At 48.7% G+C, this 17,773-nt stretch overlaps 1 protein-coding gene across 1 annotated transcript in view; it reads left to right on the top strand.

The window, feature by feature from the left end:
- Positions 1-17,773, top strand: part of PRPF19 (pre-mRNA processing factor 19) — a 188,489-nt gene that overhangs the window by 17,065 nt on the left and 153,651 nt on the right. The window contains exon 2 of the mRNA XM_075347335.1: positions 10,826-10,975. Within this exon, the coding sequence (XP_075203450.1) occupies positions 10,826-10,975 (150 nt within the window). The remainder of the gene's footprint in view (positions 1-10,825; positions 10,976-17,773) is intronic.

Here is a 17,773-nt window from a genome sequence, read left to right as displayed (position 1 = left end):
TCTGTCTGTCTCTCTTTCCCTCCCGGTCTGTCTGTCTGTCTCTCTTTCCCTCCCGGTCTGTCTGTCTGTCTCTCTTTCCCTCCCGGTCTGTCTGTCTGTCTCTTTCCCTCCCGGTCTGTCTGTCTGTCTGTCTCTTTCCCTCCCGGTCTGTCTGTCTGTCTCGCTTTCCCTCCCGGTCTGTCTGTCTGTCTCGCTTTCCCTCCCGGTCTGTCTGTCTGTCTCGCTTTCCCTCCCGGTCTGTCTGTCTGTCTCTCTTTCCCTCCCGGTCTGTCTGTCTGTCTCTCTTTCCCTCCCGGTCTGTCTGTCTGTCTCTTTCCCTCCCGGTCTGTCTGTCTGTCTCTTTCCCTCCCGGTCTGTCTGTCTGTCTCTTTCCCTCCCGGTCTGTCTGTCTGTCTCTTTCCCTGGCTGCATTGTGACACGCCAACATTCCATATAAGGGCGTGGCTGCGCATTCTTCTGAAGTTCTGGCTGCACTGTGGCTCCCAGCTCCATTCGCTTTAATGGAGGCAGGTTTTTTGGCGATTAACTTGTAAAGAGTGGGGTTAAGATTTCCCCTCAAAACGTAGCCTATGACGCTCTCTGGGTCCAGAAGTGTGAGTGGGCCAAAATTTTGTGGCTGTAGCTGCGACGGTGCAGATGCCAATCCCGGACATACACACATACATACACACACCTATTCAGATATCTATCTATCTATCTAATATATATATATATATATATATATATATATTAGTGTTTAGTTACAATCCTGACAAGGGTTTTTCAATTACATTCATTCAGTGAATTATTGGATTTTACATAACAGTGGACAAAATAATTTTTTGTGGGCCAGCTTGTCATGGTATCTCATACTATGTGCACGTTTTTTTTGAGCAGGTCAAGCTGTAAATACACCTGGAAAAGCACTTCTAAAATGCCTGAAAGAATCATCCTATTAATTTCTGTTCTGAAGCCACTTTGAGGTTCATTTGTTCAGGAATTTGAGTGTCTTTTAACTGTTTTTTTTTAACAGGAGAGGATTAGATACACAGCTCAGCAGACAGAATCACAAAGGATAGGATTAGATACACAGCCCTGCAGACAGTATCACCGGTACACACACAGGTACTCACATGCAGTGGCACGCACGCACACACACGCACACGCACACACACACACAATCACCCCTGATGGGGACCTTGTGCCACACACACACACACACCTTTCACATCATTCCTCCCTGTGACCTCCGGTGGGCGCTCCAGGCAGCAGTGCTGCATGCCATCCTCCCCTGCGTCCGGCCGACATTTCACACATCTGATCGCATACACTCACACATCTGATCGCATACACTCACACATCTGATCGCATACACTCACACATCTGATCGCATACACTCACACATCTGATCGCATACACTCACACATCTGATCGCATACACTCACACATCTGATCGCATACACTCACACATCTGATCGCATACACTCACACATCTGATCGCATACACTCACACATCTGATCGCATACACTCACGATATCGCACATACCTGTACAATCGCACACACACACACACACACACACACACACACACAGCAGCGGCGGGCAGAGCTGGGGGAGCTGCGGCAGCGGGCAGAGCGGGGACTTGGGAGAACGGAGGGAGGGGGGTGTCATTGGAGACGGTAACGGCGGCGGCAGTAGCTGGGGCAGAGCAGGGGCTGGGGAGAACGGAGGGATGGGATGTCATCGGAGACAGTAAGGAGGGGAGGGGAGGTGAAGCGGCCCGTACTCACACATCCCGGCGGTTGACAGGGGTAAAGTGGAGCAAACAGCACACGCTGTGAGCTCCACAATAATGGCGCTGAACTCCTCCCTCTTGTGTTCTGGACAGCCCAGGGGGCGCGTCCACGTCACAGCAGACGCCCACTTTAACTTATGTCAAGGGGTCGGAGCCCGACTATCAGAGTCTATGCACAGGGGCTGCCATAAAGGAAGGAGTTACTGTCGTTACACACAAGACAAATCCAGCATGGCAGCCCCCAGTGCCTCCAGTAAAATAAAAATTACATAAAAACTAAATAAGCTGCGATTTTCATTTTGTATTAGAAATACTTGATTTCATAATCACTATTTTTAATACAAAAATAAAAAACCGGCGACACCTTCCCTTTAAAACAGAGGACATACAAAATTCTAAAAGGGACAATACAGAAGTTTGCAAGGAGTTTTGGGCAATAGTTCACTGGTAAAGCCTAAACATGTACATCTAAATAAGTAAACACTGCTGAATCAAAAAACAATATAAGTTGTGTAAAATAGTAATAGCTTATCACATTCAGTGAATCAGCGAGAAAAGGGTAAAGTGAAATACTCTAGAGCAGGGGTCTCAAACTCGTCTGGGTGTATGGGCCGCACAGAGGGAAAAAATAATCCTATAGTTGTCCCATTGTATAGTAATGTGCCCATCCTACAGTAATGTGCCTATCCTTGTCCCCATCCTATAGTAATGTCCCCATCCATCCTATAGTAATGTCCCCAGCATTATCCCTATCCTATAGTAATGTTTCCTATCCTTGTCCCCTTGTAGTAATGTCCCTATCCTGTAGTACTGTGCCCACCTTGTCCCTATTCTATAGTAATGTCCCTATCCTTTAGTAATGTGCCCAGCCTTGTCCCCATCCTTTAGTAATGCCCCCAGCCTTGTCCCTATTCTGTAGTAATGTGCCCATCCTTGTAATGTCCCCATCTTTTAGTAATGTCTCCAGATTTGTCCCCATCCTATAGTAATGTGCTCACTTTGTCCCCATCCTATAGTAATGTGCTCACCTTGTCCCCATCCTATAGTAATATGCCCACCTTGTCGCTATCCTATAGTAATGTGGCGCCGGCTGAAAGGGGGCAGTGGTGCTATAACTTACCGATTGCACTCCTCAGCTTCCACAGACGCCGGAGTGAAGCTGAGGGGAGCGGTCTCTGGCCCCAGATCCACAGTGATTGGAGAGATCGGTCACAAGGCCAGTCTCTCCAATCAGAGCTGGGGGCGGGTGAAACAGAGGTCACCCAGCTCCAGCCAATGATCAGTGCTATAGCTGCACTGATTATAGCTGGATTTCAATGTTTCAGCCATTTTCAATGGCTAAAACATTACAGTGGCTGTGATTGGCTGACGAACGCCGCTCGGCCAATCACGGTCTCCATCGGTCCGGGGAGGAGACACCACCCCTCCTGAGGTCAGACAGAGGTCCCCTCCTCCCCGAATCTAAGGTATTTGCAAAGCGATCACAGCCACCGGGGCTGCGATTCCGCCATGACGCACTGGGTACGTCATGGGTCCTTAAGTACCAGGGAGCCATGACGTACCCAGTACGTTATAGGTCGCTAAGGGGTTAATGTGCTGTCCTTCACATACACACAAAGAAAAAAAACCACCATTCTCACCTGTCCTGCGTTCCCTCGGCTGCCTCGTCTCTGCTTCTCGCTGTCTGCAGGCCCGTGCCTCCGGTGACGATCGTGGCCGGTGCAGGGGCCGCAGTCCCCGTCAGCGATTTATGTCTGAAGAATGTTTTGCCGGCGCTGTGTGCGCAGAGTCAAGCTCTCTGTGCACAACGTTTCCAATGCAGCCGTAGCCGTCCGCCAATCAGAGGTAAGCAGCTGAGGTCAGGCAGTTTCCATTGGAGGAATAGTTGTGCACAGAGCGTTGGACTTTGAGAGCGCAGCGCCGGCAAAACATTCATCTGACATAAAGAGCACACAGTGGCTGCGGCCCCTGCATCGGCCGTGATAGTCAACGGGGCACGGGCCTGCGGTCTGTGCGAAGCAGCCTGAGGGGCTGTATGTGGGCTGCGTGTTTGAGACTTCTGCTCTAGAGAGATGCACCATTCAATCAAGCCAAGGTGCGTATACTTGTATCACATGAAATATATAGGTAAATAATCTAATAGAAATATAGGCCAAAAATGCTATAAAAAACGAGTAGAAGACCAACTACAGAAGAGAACAAACATAGTGGTATACTATGCATAACGTACGTTGAGCAAGAAAACAATCAGTGCCCAATATAGCAAACCCAGTGCAGGACACAGGATTGCAGTGTAGTGTATAAGTCCCGGAGCGCACCACTAATGACTCGCGTTTCGAAATGAAATGCTTTGTCCAGGGGTTATGGGCTGCTGGTGAGGTGAGGTTACTATTTTTACAGTACCAGCATAGCCTATGATATTTCAGAAAACACACACACGTTTTTTTTTTTTTTTTCACCACTGAAATGGAAAGCTTGCGTTTTTAAAAGAAGCAGCATGTCAATTTGGTCAGCGGTTTGCTGCTTTTTTACACCATTGAAGGCAATGAGAGTGAAAAAATGCAGCTGCTTTTTTTTATTTTTGCTGTGTTTTTGCTGCTTTTGTGTTGAATGAAACTTTATTTAAATGTACTGGAGACAAAGGCCAAAAATGAAGCACAAAAGTGCATTTTTAGCTCCAAGAGAACAAGTTTTGTTACAGAAAAAAAAGACAGCCAAAACACGACTTGTGAATGTAGCCTAAAGGTCCAGTCACACTAAACAACTTACCAGCGATCCCAACAACGATAGGGATCGCTGGTAAGTTGCTAGGAGGTTGCTGGTGAGATGTCACACTGCGACGCTCCAGCGATCCCACCAGCAACCTGACCTGGCAGGGATCGCTGGAGCGTGGCTACACGAGTTGCTGGTGAGCTCACCAGCAACCAGTGACCAGCCCCCAGCGCCGCGTGGAAGATGCTGCGCTTGGTAACTAAGGTAAATATCGGGTAACCAACCCGATATTTACCTTGGTTACCAGCTCACGCAGCTACACGTGCAGAGAGCAGGGAGCAGCGCACACTGAGCGCTGGCTCCCTGCTCTCCTAGTTACAGCACACATCGGGTTAATTACCTGATGTGTGCTGCAGCTAAATGTGCACAGAGCAGGGAGCAGCGCACACCGCTTAGCGCTGGCTCCCTGCTCTCCTAGCTACAGCACACATGGGGTTAATTACCCGATGTGTGCTGCAGCTAAATGTGCACAGGGCAGGGAGCAGCGCATACCGCTTAGCGCTGGCTCCTTGCTCTCCTAGTTACAGCACACATCGGGTTAATTAACCCGATGTGTCCTGCAGCTACATGTGCACAGAGCAGGAGCCGGCACTGACAGTGAGAGCGGCGGAGGCTGGTAACAAAGGTAAATATCGGGTAACCAAGGACAGGGCTTCTTGGTTACCCGATGTTTACTGTGGTTACCAGCCTCCACAGAAGCCGGCTCCTGCTGCCTGCACATTTAGTTGTTGCTGTCTCGCTGTCACACACAGCGATCTGTGCTTCACAGCGGGACAGCAACAACTAAAAAATGGCCCAGGACATTCAGCAACAACCAACGACCTCACAGCAGGGGCCAGGTTGTTGCTGGATGTCACACACAGCAAGATCGCTAGCAACGTCACAAAAGTTGTTCGTTAGCAGCGATGTTGCTTAGTGTGACGGGGCCTTAATTGCTCGTCCAATCACACATGATTGTTATCCAATTATAAACTGCAGGCTCGAATATAGCCTTGAAATTCTGCTAATCCTAAAGCTTTGCTGCCTTTCTGTCCATTTTCTGCAGTTCTCCACGCCATACTACACCATAATAATAATCTTCTGATTATTGCTGTTTTTGAGTCTTCCCTTTTTGTTTTATACTTTTTTTTTTTTTTTCTGTGCAGATTTGAAACCAGCAGGGGGTTTATGCTTTTGGTTTTTAAGCACAGAAAAGCTTTGATCCCTCACGTAAGGGGAATCTGTCAGCAGCTTTTTGCTATGTAAGCTGAGGACTGCAGGATGTAGGGGTTAAAAACAAAATGGAACTATGCTTCTTTATCTGTGTTTGTGCTATTGTTTCCTTAAACTAAGACTGGCGTCACACTTATGAGTCTTGCGTGGCATCACCCGGCACAAACTCTCACTCTCCTCACAGGAGCTAGTCGGTTGCATAGATGCATGCAACTAACCCGCTCCTGTGAGGAGAGTGTGAGTCCGTGCCAGGTGATGCAACGCGAGTTAGGCTACTTTCACACTTGCATTTAACGGCATCCGTCACAATGCGTTATGTGACGGATGCGTTGTAAATAGTGTGATATAAAGGGAACGGATTCCTGTGAATTAACACGTTGCGTTAAGCCGAGAGCGAGCGAGCCCCCATCATCACCGCACAGCCCGGCACTACCGCACTCATTGTCATCATCATCACTGCACACACCCCGGCACTACCGCACTCATCATCATCACTGCACACATCCTGGCACTACCACACTCATCATCATCATCATCATCACTGCACAACTCCGGCACTACCGCACTCATCATCATCACTGCACAAACACCCAGGTGTTGTGAATGTTGGTTATGTCTTGGCTGCTGGGAGGCTCCCTCTGGTGGCCAGGAAGGGTTTGGACAGAGACCAGGTGGGTTGTGCAGTGGGTGTTTCCTTTCCTAACTCTCTGCTTATTTAAGTCCTGGTCTGATTGCAGGCTTTTGCCAGATGTCAGTTGTTCTTTTTATCTCTAGCCTGCTTAATCCTGCTCTACATCACATCCACTCCAGATAAGTTCTTGCTCTTTATTTATTGCCTGGTTCTTTTGCTTTTCTGGGTTTGTCATTTGTTGTGGTTGGTTTCAGTTTTTCCTTCCAGGGATTTTCCCCCCTCAGTGGATTGTTGAGGAACTCCCTGCAGTTCTGTGTGGAGTATAGCTCCTTTTGGTCTATGTGTTTATGGCTTGTTGAATTTGTTATAATTCTTGTTTTCTGTTCATTGGTATGACAAGGGCACCTGGTATAGGACGGAGTTCAGATCGAGCGATCTGAGGGCCTTTTTGTACTATCAGGAAGTTGGTATTTTGCAGGGTTTTTCTCTGGCTACCATCAGTCCCTTTCCTGTCCTTTCCTATTTTAGTCAGCGGGGGCCTCACCTTTTGCTAATCCTGTCATCTACCTGTGTATTGTGTTTTTCCTATATCACCGCAGTCTTTGAATGTGGGGGGCTTGCTATTCTTGTCTATTTTCTGAGGCAGAGAGTTATTCATCTTTCCTACCTTTTAGGATAGTTAGTTCTCCGGCTGGGTTGCGGTGCACAGGATGTTAGTTCACCCCTCGGCTACTTCTAGTTGTGTTTGTTAGTAAGGGGATGGCGGCCAGATTAGTTGCCAATGCTCTTGTCACCTTTTTGCCAATGATTTGTGGTGATCTTCCATGGTTCCGGATCATAACACCCAGGCACTACTGCACTGATCATCCCCGCACACACCCAAGCACTACTGCACCTATCATCCCCGCACATACCGGCACTACCACCCCCTTCATCACCGCACACCCCGGCACTACCGCACCCATCATCACCGCACACACGCAGGCACTACCGCACTCCTAATCACCGTGCACACACCGGCACTACCGCTTCCATCATCACCGCACACACTACCTCAGTGTCGTCCCCGCTGACAGCGTGACTCCCTTCAGTTGCTGCCTGGAACTCACAGGATCGGCAGTGTTCTATGGCCGCTCCTGTCAGCTTCATGTAGCTAAGCTGGATGCGTAGCGGGACCTCATGTGGAATACGCCGGACCTAGAGGGGTATTTGGGGATTAATAAAGTGGTGAAAGAGGGTGTTTTTATCTTTTATTCCAAATAAAGTATTTTTTCGGGTGTATGTGTTTATTTACTTTCACTTACAGGTTAATCATTGTGAGTGTCTCATAGACGCCTGCCATGATTAACCTAGGACTTAATGGCAGCTATGGGCTGCTGCCATTAACTCCTTATTACTCCGATTGCCACCGCACCAGGGCCATTCGGGATGAGCCGGGTAGAGTCCTGGGACTGTCGCATCTAATGGATGCGGCAATTCCGGGCGGCTGCTGGTTGATATTTTTAGGCTGGGGGCTCCCCATAACGTGGTGCTCCCCATCCTGAGTATATAGTAGCCTTTAGCCGTGTGGCTTTACCTTGGCTGGTATCAAAATTGGGGGGGACCGCATGCCGTTTTTTTTTATTTTTTTTTTATTATTGTACTGCACGATATAGACCCGCCCACCGGCGGCTGTGATTGGTTTCAGTGAGACAGCTGTCACTCAGCGTGGGGGGGTGTCTGACTGCAAGCAATCATAGGCGCTGGTGGGCATGGGAAGCAGTGAATACTAAATAGAATAATGAGCGGCCTGCATTTTCAAAAGAGGAGAAGCCGCCAGAGCAGTGTGACAGCCATGCCGGTGATCGGTGAGTATGAGGGGGGAGACCAGGAGTGATTTTAAACGATTTAGATCGTTCTGCTGGACATGCTGAGCATGCGCAGTAGAACGTGACTGAATCCGTCGGCGGATTCCGCCGCTTAGTTCATTGCGGCGGAATCTGCCCCCATAGACAATCATTATGCCTCGTAACAGATCCCAACGGAATCCTGCGGAGTGCGTTTTTTTTAGAGCAACAAAAAACACTACATTCAGCGTTCCCTCCACCCAACTGTCACTGACGGTCAGCGACAAAACAACTGATGCGCCGCGTGGCGGATGCAACGCAAGACCAAGGGGGGGTGTTAAGTAATAATTTTGCAATAGAGTGGCACAGAAGAAGACAAACTTCCAGAATCTGTGGTGTAGCTCCTATTGGCCAGGTACTCTGTTTAATGGTCTTTTTTTCAAAAGTGGGCAGGAGTTTTCATGAAAACACATCCACTTTGCTTGGGCAGTTACAGGGAATATGTCACCAGGTGTTTGCTCCTCCATCTGAGAGCAGTATGTAGAGACAGAGACCCTGATTCCAGCGATGTTACTTACTGAGCTGTTTGCTTTCCTTTTTGATAAAATCAATGTTTCCTCTGCTGCAGATCTAGCAGTTACACAGAGCTAATGAGTATGCTGGACTACCTGCAGTAGTCCTCTAATGATGATCTACTGCTGATTAACAGTGATTGTTATCAAAACTACACTAAGCAGCTCCGTAAGTGACACACTGCTGGTATCGGGATCTCTGCCCATACGTTATGCTGCTCTCAGATTAGGTGTTAAAAACCTGGAGCCAGATTCGCCTTAAATGCTCAAATATTTTGCACACAAAAAACCCAGAAAAAAGTACTTTAACTGCAGGAGAACCTAAAGGTTTCAAACTCTTTAGAGATACAGGCGCATCTCAATAAATTAGAATATCATCAAAAAGTTTAATTTATTTCAGTAATTCAATACAAAAAGGGAAGCACATGTTAATTCTGTTTTTAATGACTATATATTTCAAGTGTTTATTTCTGTTAATGTTGATGCTTATGGCTTACAGCCAATGAAAACCCAAAAGTCATTATCTCAGAAAATTATAATTACCACAAACCCCAGCAAAGGCTTCTCAAGGGTTTAAAATGATCCTCTTAGACTATTTCAGTGGGCTACACAATCATGAGGAAAACTGCTGGCTTGACAGATGTCCAGAAGGCAGTCATTGACACACTCCACAAGGAGGGTAAGCCACAAAAGGTCATTGCTAAAGTTGGCTGTTCACTGAGTTTCTGTATCCAAGCATATTAATGGAAAGTTGAGTGGAAGGAAAAAGTGTGGTAGAAAAAGGTGCACAAACAACCGGGATAACCGCAGCCTTGATGGGATTGTTAAGAAAAGGCCATTCAAATATTTGGGGGTGATTCACAAGGAGTGGACTGCTGCTAGAGTCAGTGCTTCAAGAGCCACCACATACAGGACATGGGCTACAAGTGCGCATTCCTTGTGTCAAGCCACTCATGACCAATAGACAATGCCAGAAGCGTCTTACCTGGGCCAAGGAGAAAAAGAACTGGACTGTTGCTCAGTTGTCCAAAGTGTTGTTTTCAGATGAAAGTAAATGTTGCATTTCATTTGGAAATCGTGGTCCCAGAGTCTGGAGGAAGAGTGGATAGGCCACAATCCAAGCTGCTTGAGGTCTAGTGTGAAGTCTCCACAATCAGTGATGGTTTGGGGAGCCATGTCATCTGCTGGTGTAGGTCCACTGTGTTTTATCAAGACCAGAGTCAGCGTAGCCATCTACCAGGAAATTTTAGAGCACTTCATGCTGCCCTCTGCTGACAAAGCTTTTTGAAGATAGAAATTTCATTTTCCAGCAGGGCTTGGCCCCTGTCCACACTGTCAAAAGTACAAATACCTGGTTTAATAACCACAGCATCACTGAGCTTGATTGGCCAGCAAACTCGCCTGACCTAAGGAATCTATGGGGTATTGTCAAGAGGAAGATGAGACACCAGACCCAACAATGCAGACGAGCTGAAGGCTGCTATCAAAGCAACCTAAGCTTCCATAACACCTCAGCAGTGCCACAGGCTGATCACCTCCATGCCACGCCGCAATGATGCAGTAATTACTGCAAAAGGAGCCCCGACCAAGTATTCCGTGCATTTACTGTACAGACTTTTCAGTAGCCAACATTTCTGAGTTTAAAATCATCTTTCCATATCGTCTTATATAATATTCTAATTTCCTGAGATGACTTTTGGTTTTCATTGGCTGTAAGCCATAATCATCAACAAACAGAAATAATCACGTGAAATAGATCACTCTGTGTGTAATGACTCTATATAATATGTGTTTCCTTTTTATATTGAATTACTGAAGTAAATTATTTTTTTTTTATATTTTATTTGAGATGCACCTGTACATATTGGATATAATTGGATGTAAGGAAATAATGAAATTAGGTGTTTCAAGTATAGATGGGCTATTTAATTGACTGCTTTGAATCCTACTTCCTGAGTCATAGCCGGGTGTGTATGTATAAATATATGTAATAATCAATTTATTTATTTTTTTCTCTTTTTTTCATCTTGCCTTACAGTCAGTAATGAGGTTACAGACCGTCCTTGTATCTCCCCACTATCTGGTCATGTCTTTGATAGACGTCTCATTGAGAAATATCTGGCTGAAAATGGGACCGATCCAGTAACTAATCAACCATTGAGTGAAGATCAGCTGATTGATATTAAAGGTCAGTGTTGTTCTACTGCCGGCTTTAGGGTACCGTCACACTAAGCGACGCAACCAGCGATCCCACCAGCGATCTGAACTGGCAGGGATCGTTTGTGCGTCGCTACATGGTCGCTGGTGAGCTGTCAATCAGGCAGCTCTCCACAGCGATCAGAGATCAGCCACCAGTGACCTGTGTAACGACGCTGTGCTTTGTGACCATGGTACACATCGGGTTACTAAGCAAAGCTCTTTGCTTGGATACCCGATATGTACCTTTTGGTTACCAGTGTCCGCAGCTGCCAGAAGCCGGCTCCCTGCACACGTAACCATGGTACACATCGGGTTACTAAGCAAAGTGCCTTGCTTTTATACCTGATATGTACCTTGGTTACCAGCTTTACCGCAGGCTGCCAGAAGCCGGCTTCCTGCACATTCAGATTGTTGGCTCCCGCTGTCAAACACAGCGATGTGTGCTTCACAGCGGGAGAGCAACGACCAAAAAATGGTCCAGGACATTCAGTAACGACCGGCGACTTCACAGCAGGGGCCAGGTCGTTGCTGGATGTCACACACAGCGACATCGCTAGCAAAATTGCTGTTGCATCACAAAAACTGTGACTCAGCAGCAACGTCGCTAGCGATGTCGCTTAGTGAGACGTGGCCTTTAGAATGCTGTGGTCAAACTTTTATAATCACAAATTGAGACCTGTATCTTTTATTTTGCAATGGGGGTTGTAATAAACCAATGAAACAAACAATTTAATTGGCTCAAAAGAACTAATATAACGATTGTTTTCTCCAAACACTGCTATTAACTACTGCAGTCTCTGAATTATTCACCCACTCTATGATGACACCTGTTTTTAGTGCTCAGAAGAGCACCTTTAACTGTTATGGCCTGATACAGTCTGATGCATAGTCAAGCACCAGCTTCTGGTAGCATTCTTTAGGAATCTTTGCCCATTCTTCATTGTCCATGAGCTGCATGTCACTTATATTCCTGGTTTGTCAAGAGAGTGGTCCAAAATGTTAGTGATCATTGCCTTGCCGTACTGAAACAAGGAATCTGCTACAAAAAGAAAAGGCATTGACTGCTTCTAGAGATACAGTTGGAAGCATTATTCAGAAGTACAAACTTAGGCTATGTGCACACAGTGCGTTTTTGCGCGTTTTTCGGGTGCGTTTTTGGCCTCAAAACTGCATGACTTTGCTTCCCCTGCAAAGTCTGAGTTTTCATTTTTGCTGTCCGCACAAAACTTTTTTTTTTTTTTTTTTTTTTTTGAAGCTGCGTTTTTGAGCTTAAAAAAAAAATGGACATGTCAATTCTTTCCTGCGTTTTTCTGCGTTTTCCCCCCATGCAATGCATTGGAAAAACGCAGAGATCAAAAACGCAGCAAAAAACGCACCAAATTGCGGTAAAAACGCATGCGTTTTTTGCCGTGTTTTTTTTTTTTGCTGTGGGTACGTTTTTGTGCGTTTTTAGCGGCCAAAAACGCAGCGTCAAAAAAATGCAACGTGTGCGCATAGCCTTACAGAAACTACCAAGACAATGGCACAATGAGGATGCCGCCAGATTCAAGAGGCAGGTGGTCAAACTCTAGTGTGACTGGGCCTGCAGCAAGATTTCATAACACAAAGTATTCGTTTTCAGTGTACACAGTAAGACGCATACTAAACGCTGAACTCCATGCCCGAACTCTAGGACGTATATGTCTACTGACCCAAAAACACAAGAAATGTTGTCTCCAATATGATAAAACCATAAGAATAAGGTATGGAACTATTGAGGTCCTGTTCAGCATTAAGAAGCTTGTCATGCCTCTGGATCAGCAGTATGTGTGGAGGAGAGATGATATAGCAAATGCTGAAAACAGCGCTCTGTCTACATTGGAACTTGGTGGTATCTCGGTGATAAGCTAGAGAAATTTGCTTTCTTTGGCATTGGAAACTTGAATCCATCCTGCTGTCTGCATGCTGCAATCTTGCAAGGAAATTCTGATTAATCAATGATTTGATCAAAACTACACTAAGCAGCTGAGTTAGACACGACTGGAATCAGGATCTCTGCCCTTTCATTATGCTACACTGATTCTGCTAACAGAATCTCTTAAAATTGTTCTTGTTTTCTTTATCGTTCCTTTGGGAGACCCAGACCATGGGTGTTTAGCTTCTGCCTCCGGAGGACACACAAAGTACTACACTTAAAAGTGTAGCTCCTCCCTCTGAGCTTATACACCCCCTGGTAGTCAGTCCTAGCCAGTTTATCGCTTTGTGTTCAGGAGGTCATACATCCACACATGCATTCTCATCTGATTGTTTGACTTTTGGAAAGAGTTTGAAGAAAAGCGGGTCCATGTCTGGACTCCCGGCATGTCCCTTCTCACCCCACTGTCGGCGGTGTTGTTAAGGTTGATTTACAAGGCTGAAGCCTTACATGCCGCGCTCCTTCACCATCCCTTCTGGGCTCTGGCTTGAAGTGGGAGCCAGCACGGTCTCCATGCCTGGCAGGAGTCCGGTCTCCATCCACAGCCCCTTGAGGATTCTGTTGGACCGGAGCACTCATCCCCAGGGACATGGCCCTGCGTCTCAGCAGCTAAGTACCTGAGACGTTTATGTTGGGGGTCCCGGTTCTTTATTGTAAGGGGAGAGTATGCTGTATGTGATTGTTTTTAACTTTTCCGGCGGGTTCTCGAGCTTTTGCCTGAGAACCGCGCCGATGGTGCCTGCTTGTCGGCCTCTCCGCTTAAATTTAGGCCCCGGCTTCGCCGGAGGCCTAGTTTCGTTTTCCTGCCCTCGCATGTCACTCATGCAGAGGGACAGGTTCGGCTCCTCCCGGCGGCCGTTCTACACAGGGGAGGGACACTCCCCACTGCTGGGGCGTCCCTCCTTCCCGGCAGGTCTCTATAGCCCTCCAGTTCCCTCTTTTATAGGAACCTCCCTGGGGTTCATTCTCTGCAAAGCCCCCACTCCAGCAGCATGTCTCACACAAGGAGCAAGGCTCCAAAGCTTTATTCTGCATGCACTGCATGTAAGCTCCTGCTGACTGAGCCGAGCATTTATCCAGACTGTGATGGTTGCTCTAACTTGGCGGTGCCATAGCCCGGAGTCTCACCCCCAGTGGTCTCTCAGGCTGCTGCTGCACCTGTGATTGAACCCCCGGCCTGGGTAGAGTTCTTTTCTAGGTCTATCTCCCAGTCATTTGCTGAGTCCATGGGACTTTTGTCCAGGACTTTGATGAATATGCATCAGCCCCCCTCTCAGGGTGCCTCTAATAATCTTGACAGAGGACTCCTATCCTCTGACCTCCGTCCATCAGAGCTCACGGAGGATTCATCATCTGATCCCAGACCCCGTCCTTCTAAGAGAAGGCGCAGGGTTTCCTCCCCCTCCCCATCCCACGGCTCTGTCTCAAGAGCTGACTCTCAAGATGAGGAGGATGCCCTCACTGGGGGCTCGGAGGCTATGTATCCCATCGATTTCTCTGAGGGTGACTCAGATCTTAGTGATTTGATTGCTTCTATTAATTCTGTGCTGGATCTCAATCCGACAGTATCAGAGGAGCAACTCTCTTTGGCAGAAAAACATCAGTTTACCTCGCCTAAGAGAGTGAAGAGTGTGTTCTTTAACCACTCCAGTTTTCAGACCGCTGTGACCAAACCCAGGGCCTGCCCTGACAAACGCTTTCCAAAGCGTGGTTCTGATGACCAGTTTCCATTTCAACCTGAGGTGGTCAAGGAGTGGTCTCACTCCCCAAAGGTAGACCCTCCGGTGTCTAGGCTATCAGCCCGGACCGTTGTGTCGGTGGCTGACGGCACCTCACTTAAGGATTCCACTGACCGTCAGATTGACCTTCTGGCCAAATCTGTGTACGAAGCTGCGGGGGCCGCGTTTTCCCCGACTTTTGCAGCAGTGTGGGCTCTCAAAGCCATCTCTGCTTCTCTAGAGGAGATGCATTCCCTCACCAAGGAATCTATGCCTGAGATGGTTACCTTAACTGCTCAGGCTTCAGCCTTTTCATCTTATGCCATGTCTGCCATGCTAGAGGCTGCTCACCGCACTGCGGTAGCTTCAGCTAATTCTCTTGTTATCCGAAGGATTTTGTGGCTTCGAGAGTGGAAGGCAGATGCTTCTTCCAAGAAGTTTCTTGCTGGGCTCCCTTTTGCTGGTTCACGGCTGTTTGGTGAACAGCTGGATGAAATCATTAAAGAAGCTACTGGCGGGAAGAGTACTTCCATGCCACAAACCAAGACCAGGAAACCCGCCCAGGGTAGGAATCAATCGAGGTTTCGTTCCTTTCGTTCCTCCAACTGGTCATCCTGTAAGCCTTCCGCCTCGTCCGCTAACTCAGCCAAGGATCAGAAATCCAACTGGCGCCCAAAAGCGCGTCCGCAGAAGACCGCAGGAAGTTCTGCCACTAAGGCAGCTTCCTCATGACTCTCGGCCCGCTCCAGCCACGTCCTTAGTCGGTGGCAGGCTCTCCCACTTTGGCGACGCTTGGTTAAAGCAGGTCTCCGATCAGTGGGTGAGAGACATCATATCTCACGGCTACAGGATAGAATTCTCTTCCAGCCCTCCAAACAGATTTTTTCTCTCTACTCCCCCCTGCTCCAAGGCCGCCGCCTTCTCGCAGGCCGTGGCCGTCCTTGGAGGCAAACGGAGTGATTGTCCCAGTTCCCGCTCAGGAACGGTTCAGAGGTTTTTACTCAAATCTCTTCCTAGTTCCAAAAAAGGACGGTACCTTCCGGCCCATCCTGGATCTCAAGCTTCTCAACAAGCATGTCCAGGTGCGGCATTTTCGCATGGAGTCTCTGCGATCAGTCATTGCCTCTATGACCCAAGGGGAGTTCCTGGCGTCCATCGACATCAGAGATGCCTATCTACATGTGCCAATCGCAGTGTCACATCAGCGTTGGTTACGTTTTGCGATAGATAGAGGATCATTTCCAATTCGTGGCTCTCCCCTTCGGGTTAGCCACGGCCCCTCTGGTATTCACCAAGGTCATGGCGGCAGTGATTGCGGTCCTGCACCTCCAGGGGTTAGCAGTGCTTCCTTATCTGGACGACCTTCTGGTCAAGGGTACATCCAGCGCAGACTGTCAGCGGAGTGTTTCGCTCACTCTCGCCACCCTAGCCCAATTCGGGTGGATTGTCAATCTTCCCAAATCCACTCTGACTCCGACCCAGAGTCTCACGTACCTAGGGATGCAGTTCGAGACTTTGCCGGCACTTGTGAAGTTGCCCTTAATCAAACAGCAGTCTCTCCGGCTAGCGGTGCGCTCTCTCCTGAGGCCCCGCCGTTATTCCCTCAGGCGCCTGATGCAGGTGCTGGGTCAAATGGTGGCCTCCATGGAGGCGGTTCCCTTTTCCCAGTCCCATCTGCGTCCTCTGCAGCTGGACATTCTCCGCTGTTGGGACAAGCGGCCTTCCTCCTTACAGAGGTTAGTGGCTCTGTCGCCACGGACCAGGAGCTCTCTTCAGTGGTGGCTTCGACCCCCTCTCCCTGTCCCAAGGGCGCTCCTTCCTGACTCCGTCCTGGGTGATTCTCACCACGGATGCCAGCCTATCCAGCTGGGGGGCGGTACATCTCCACCACAGAGCACAGGGCACTTGGCCTCCGTCCGAGTCAGCCCTTTCAATCAATGTGCTGGAAACCAGAGCTTTGCTTCTAGCTCTCCTAGCCTTTCACCACCTGTTGGCGGGCAGGCACATTCGAGTCCAGTCAGACAACGCGACAGCGGTTGCCTACATCAATCACCAAGGCGGGACACGCAGCCGCCTGGCAATGTTGGAGGTCCAACGCATTCTTCAATGGGCGGAGGACTCCAAGTCCACCATATCCGCAGTCCACATCCCTGGCGTAGAAAACTGGGAGGCAGATTATCTCAGCCGTCAATCCGTGGACGGTGACGAGTGGTCTCTGCACCTGGCAGTGTTTCTGTCAATCTGCCGCAAGTGGGGCACTCCGGACGTGGACCTAATGGCATCCCGTCACAACAACAAGGTTCCGGTTTACGTGGCTCGCTCCCACGATCCTCAGGCCTTCGCCGCGGACGCTCTGGTTCAAGACTGGTCCCAGTTTCGTCTGTCCTACGTGTTTCCCCCTCTAGCTCTCTTGCCCAGAGTCCTGCGCAAGATCAGAATGGAGGGCCGTCGAGTCATCCTCATTGCACCGGACTGGCCCAGGCGAGCTTGGTATCCGGACCTGCTCCAACTGTCCGTGGAGATGCCGTGGCATCTTCCGGACCGTCCAGACCTGCTCTCGCAAGGTCCGTTTTTCCGCCCGAATTCTGCGGCACTCAAATTGACGGCGTGGCTCTTGAGTCCTGGATTTTGACGGCTTCTGGTATTCCTCCTGAAGTTATCTCCACTATGACTCGGGCCCGTAAGTCTTCCTCCGTCAAGATCTATCACAGGACTTGGAAAATTTTCCTGTCCTGGTGTCGCTCTTCCGGCCATTCTCCTTGGCCATTTTCGTTGCCGACCCTTCTGTCTTTTTTACAGTCCGGTCTGCAGCTAGGACTGTCCCTCAACTCTCTCAACGGACAAGCCTCAGCTCGATCAGTGCTGTTCCAGCGGCGTCTCGCCCGGCTGGCTCAGATCCGCACCTTCATGCAAGGTGCGTCTCACATCATTCCGCCTTATCGGCGGCCCTTGGATCCCTGGGACCTTAACTTGGTCCTCACGGTATTGCAGAAACCCCCTTTCGAGCCCCTTAGGGAGGTTTCTTTGTATCGTCTTTCTCAAAAGGTGGCCTTTCTAGTTGCCATAACTTCTCTCAGGAGAGTCTCTGATTTGGCTGCGCTCTCCTCGGAGTCAC

Source organism: Anomaloglossus baeobatrachus, chromosome 5 (genome assembly GCF_048569485.1).
Source record: "Anomaloglossus baeobatrachus isolate aAnoBae1 chromosome 5, aAnoBae1.hap1, whole genome shotgun sequence".
Classification (NCBI taxonomy): Eukaryota; Metazoa; Chordata; class Amphibia; order Anura; family Aromobatidae; genus Anomaloglossus; species Anomaloglossus baeobatrachus.
The sequence above is the reverse complement of the archived record's forward strand: the minus strand, read 5'-3'. Positions and strand labels throughout refer to the sequence as shown.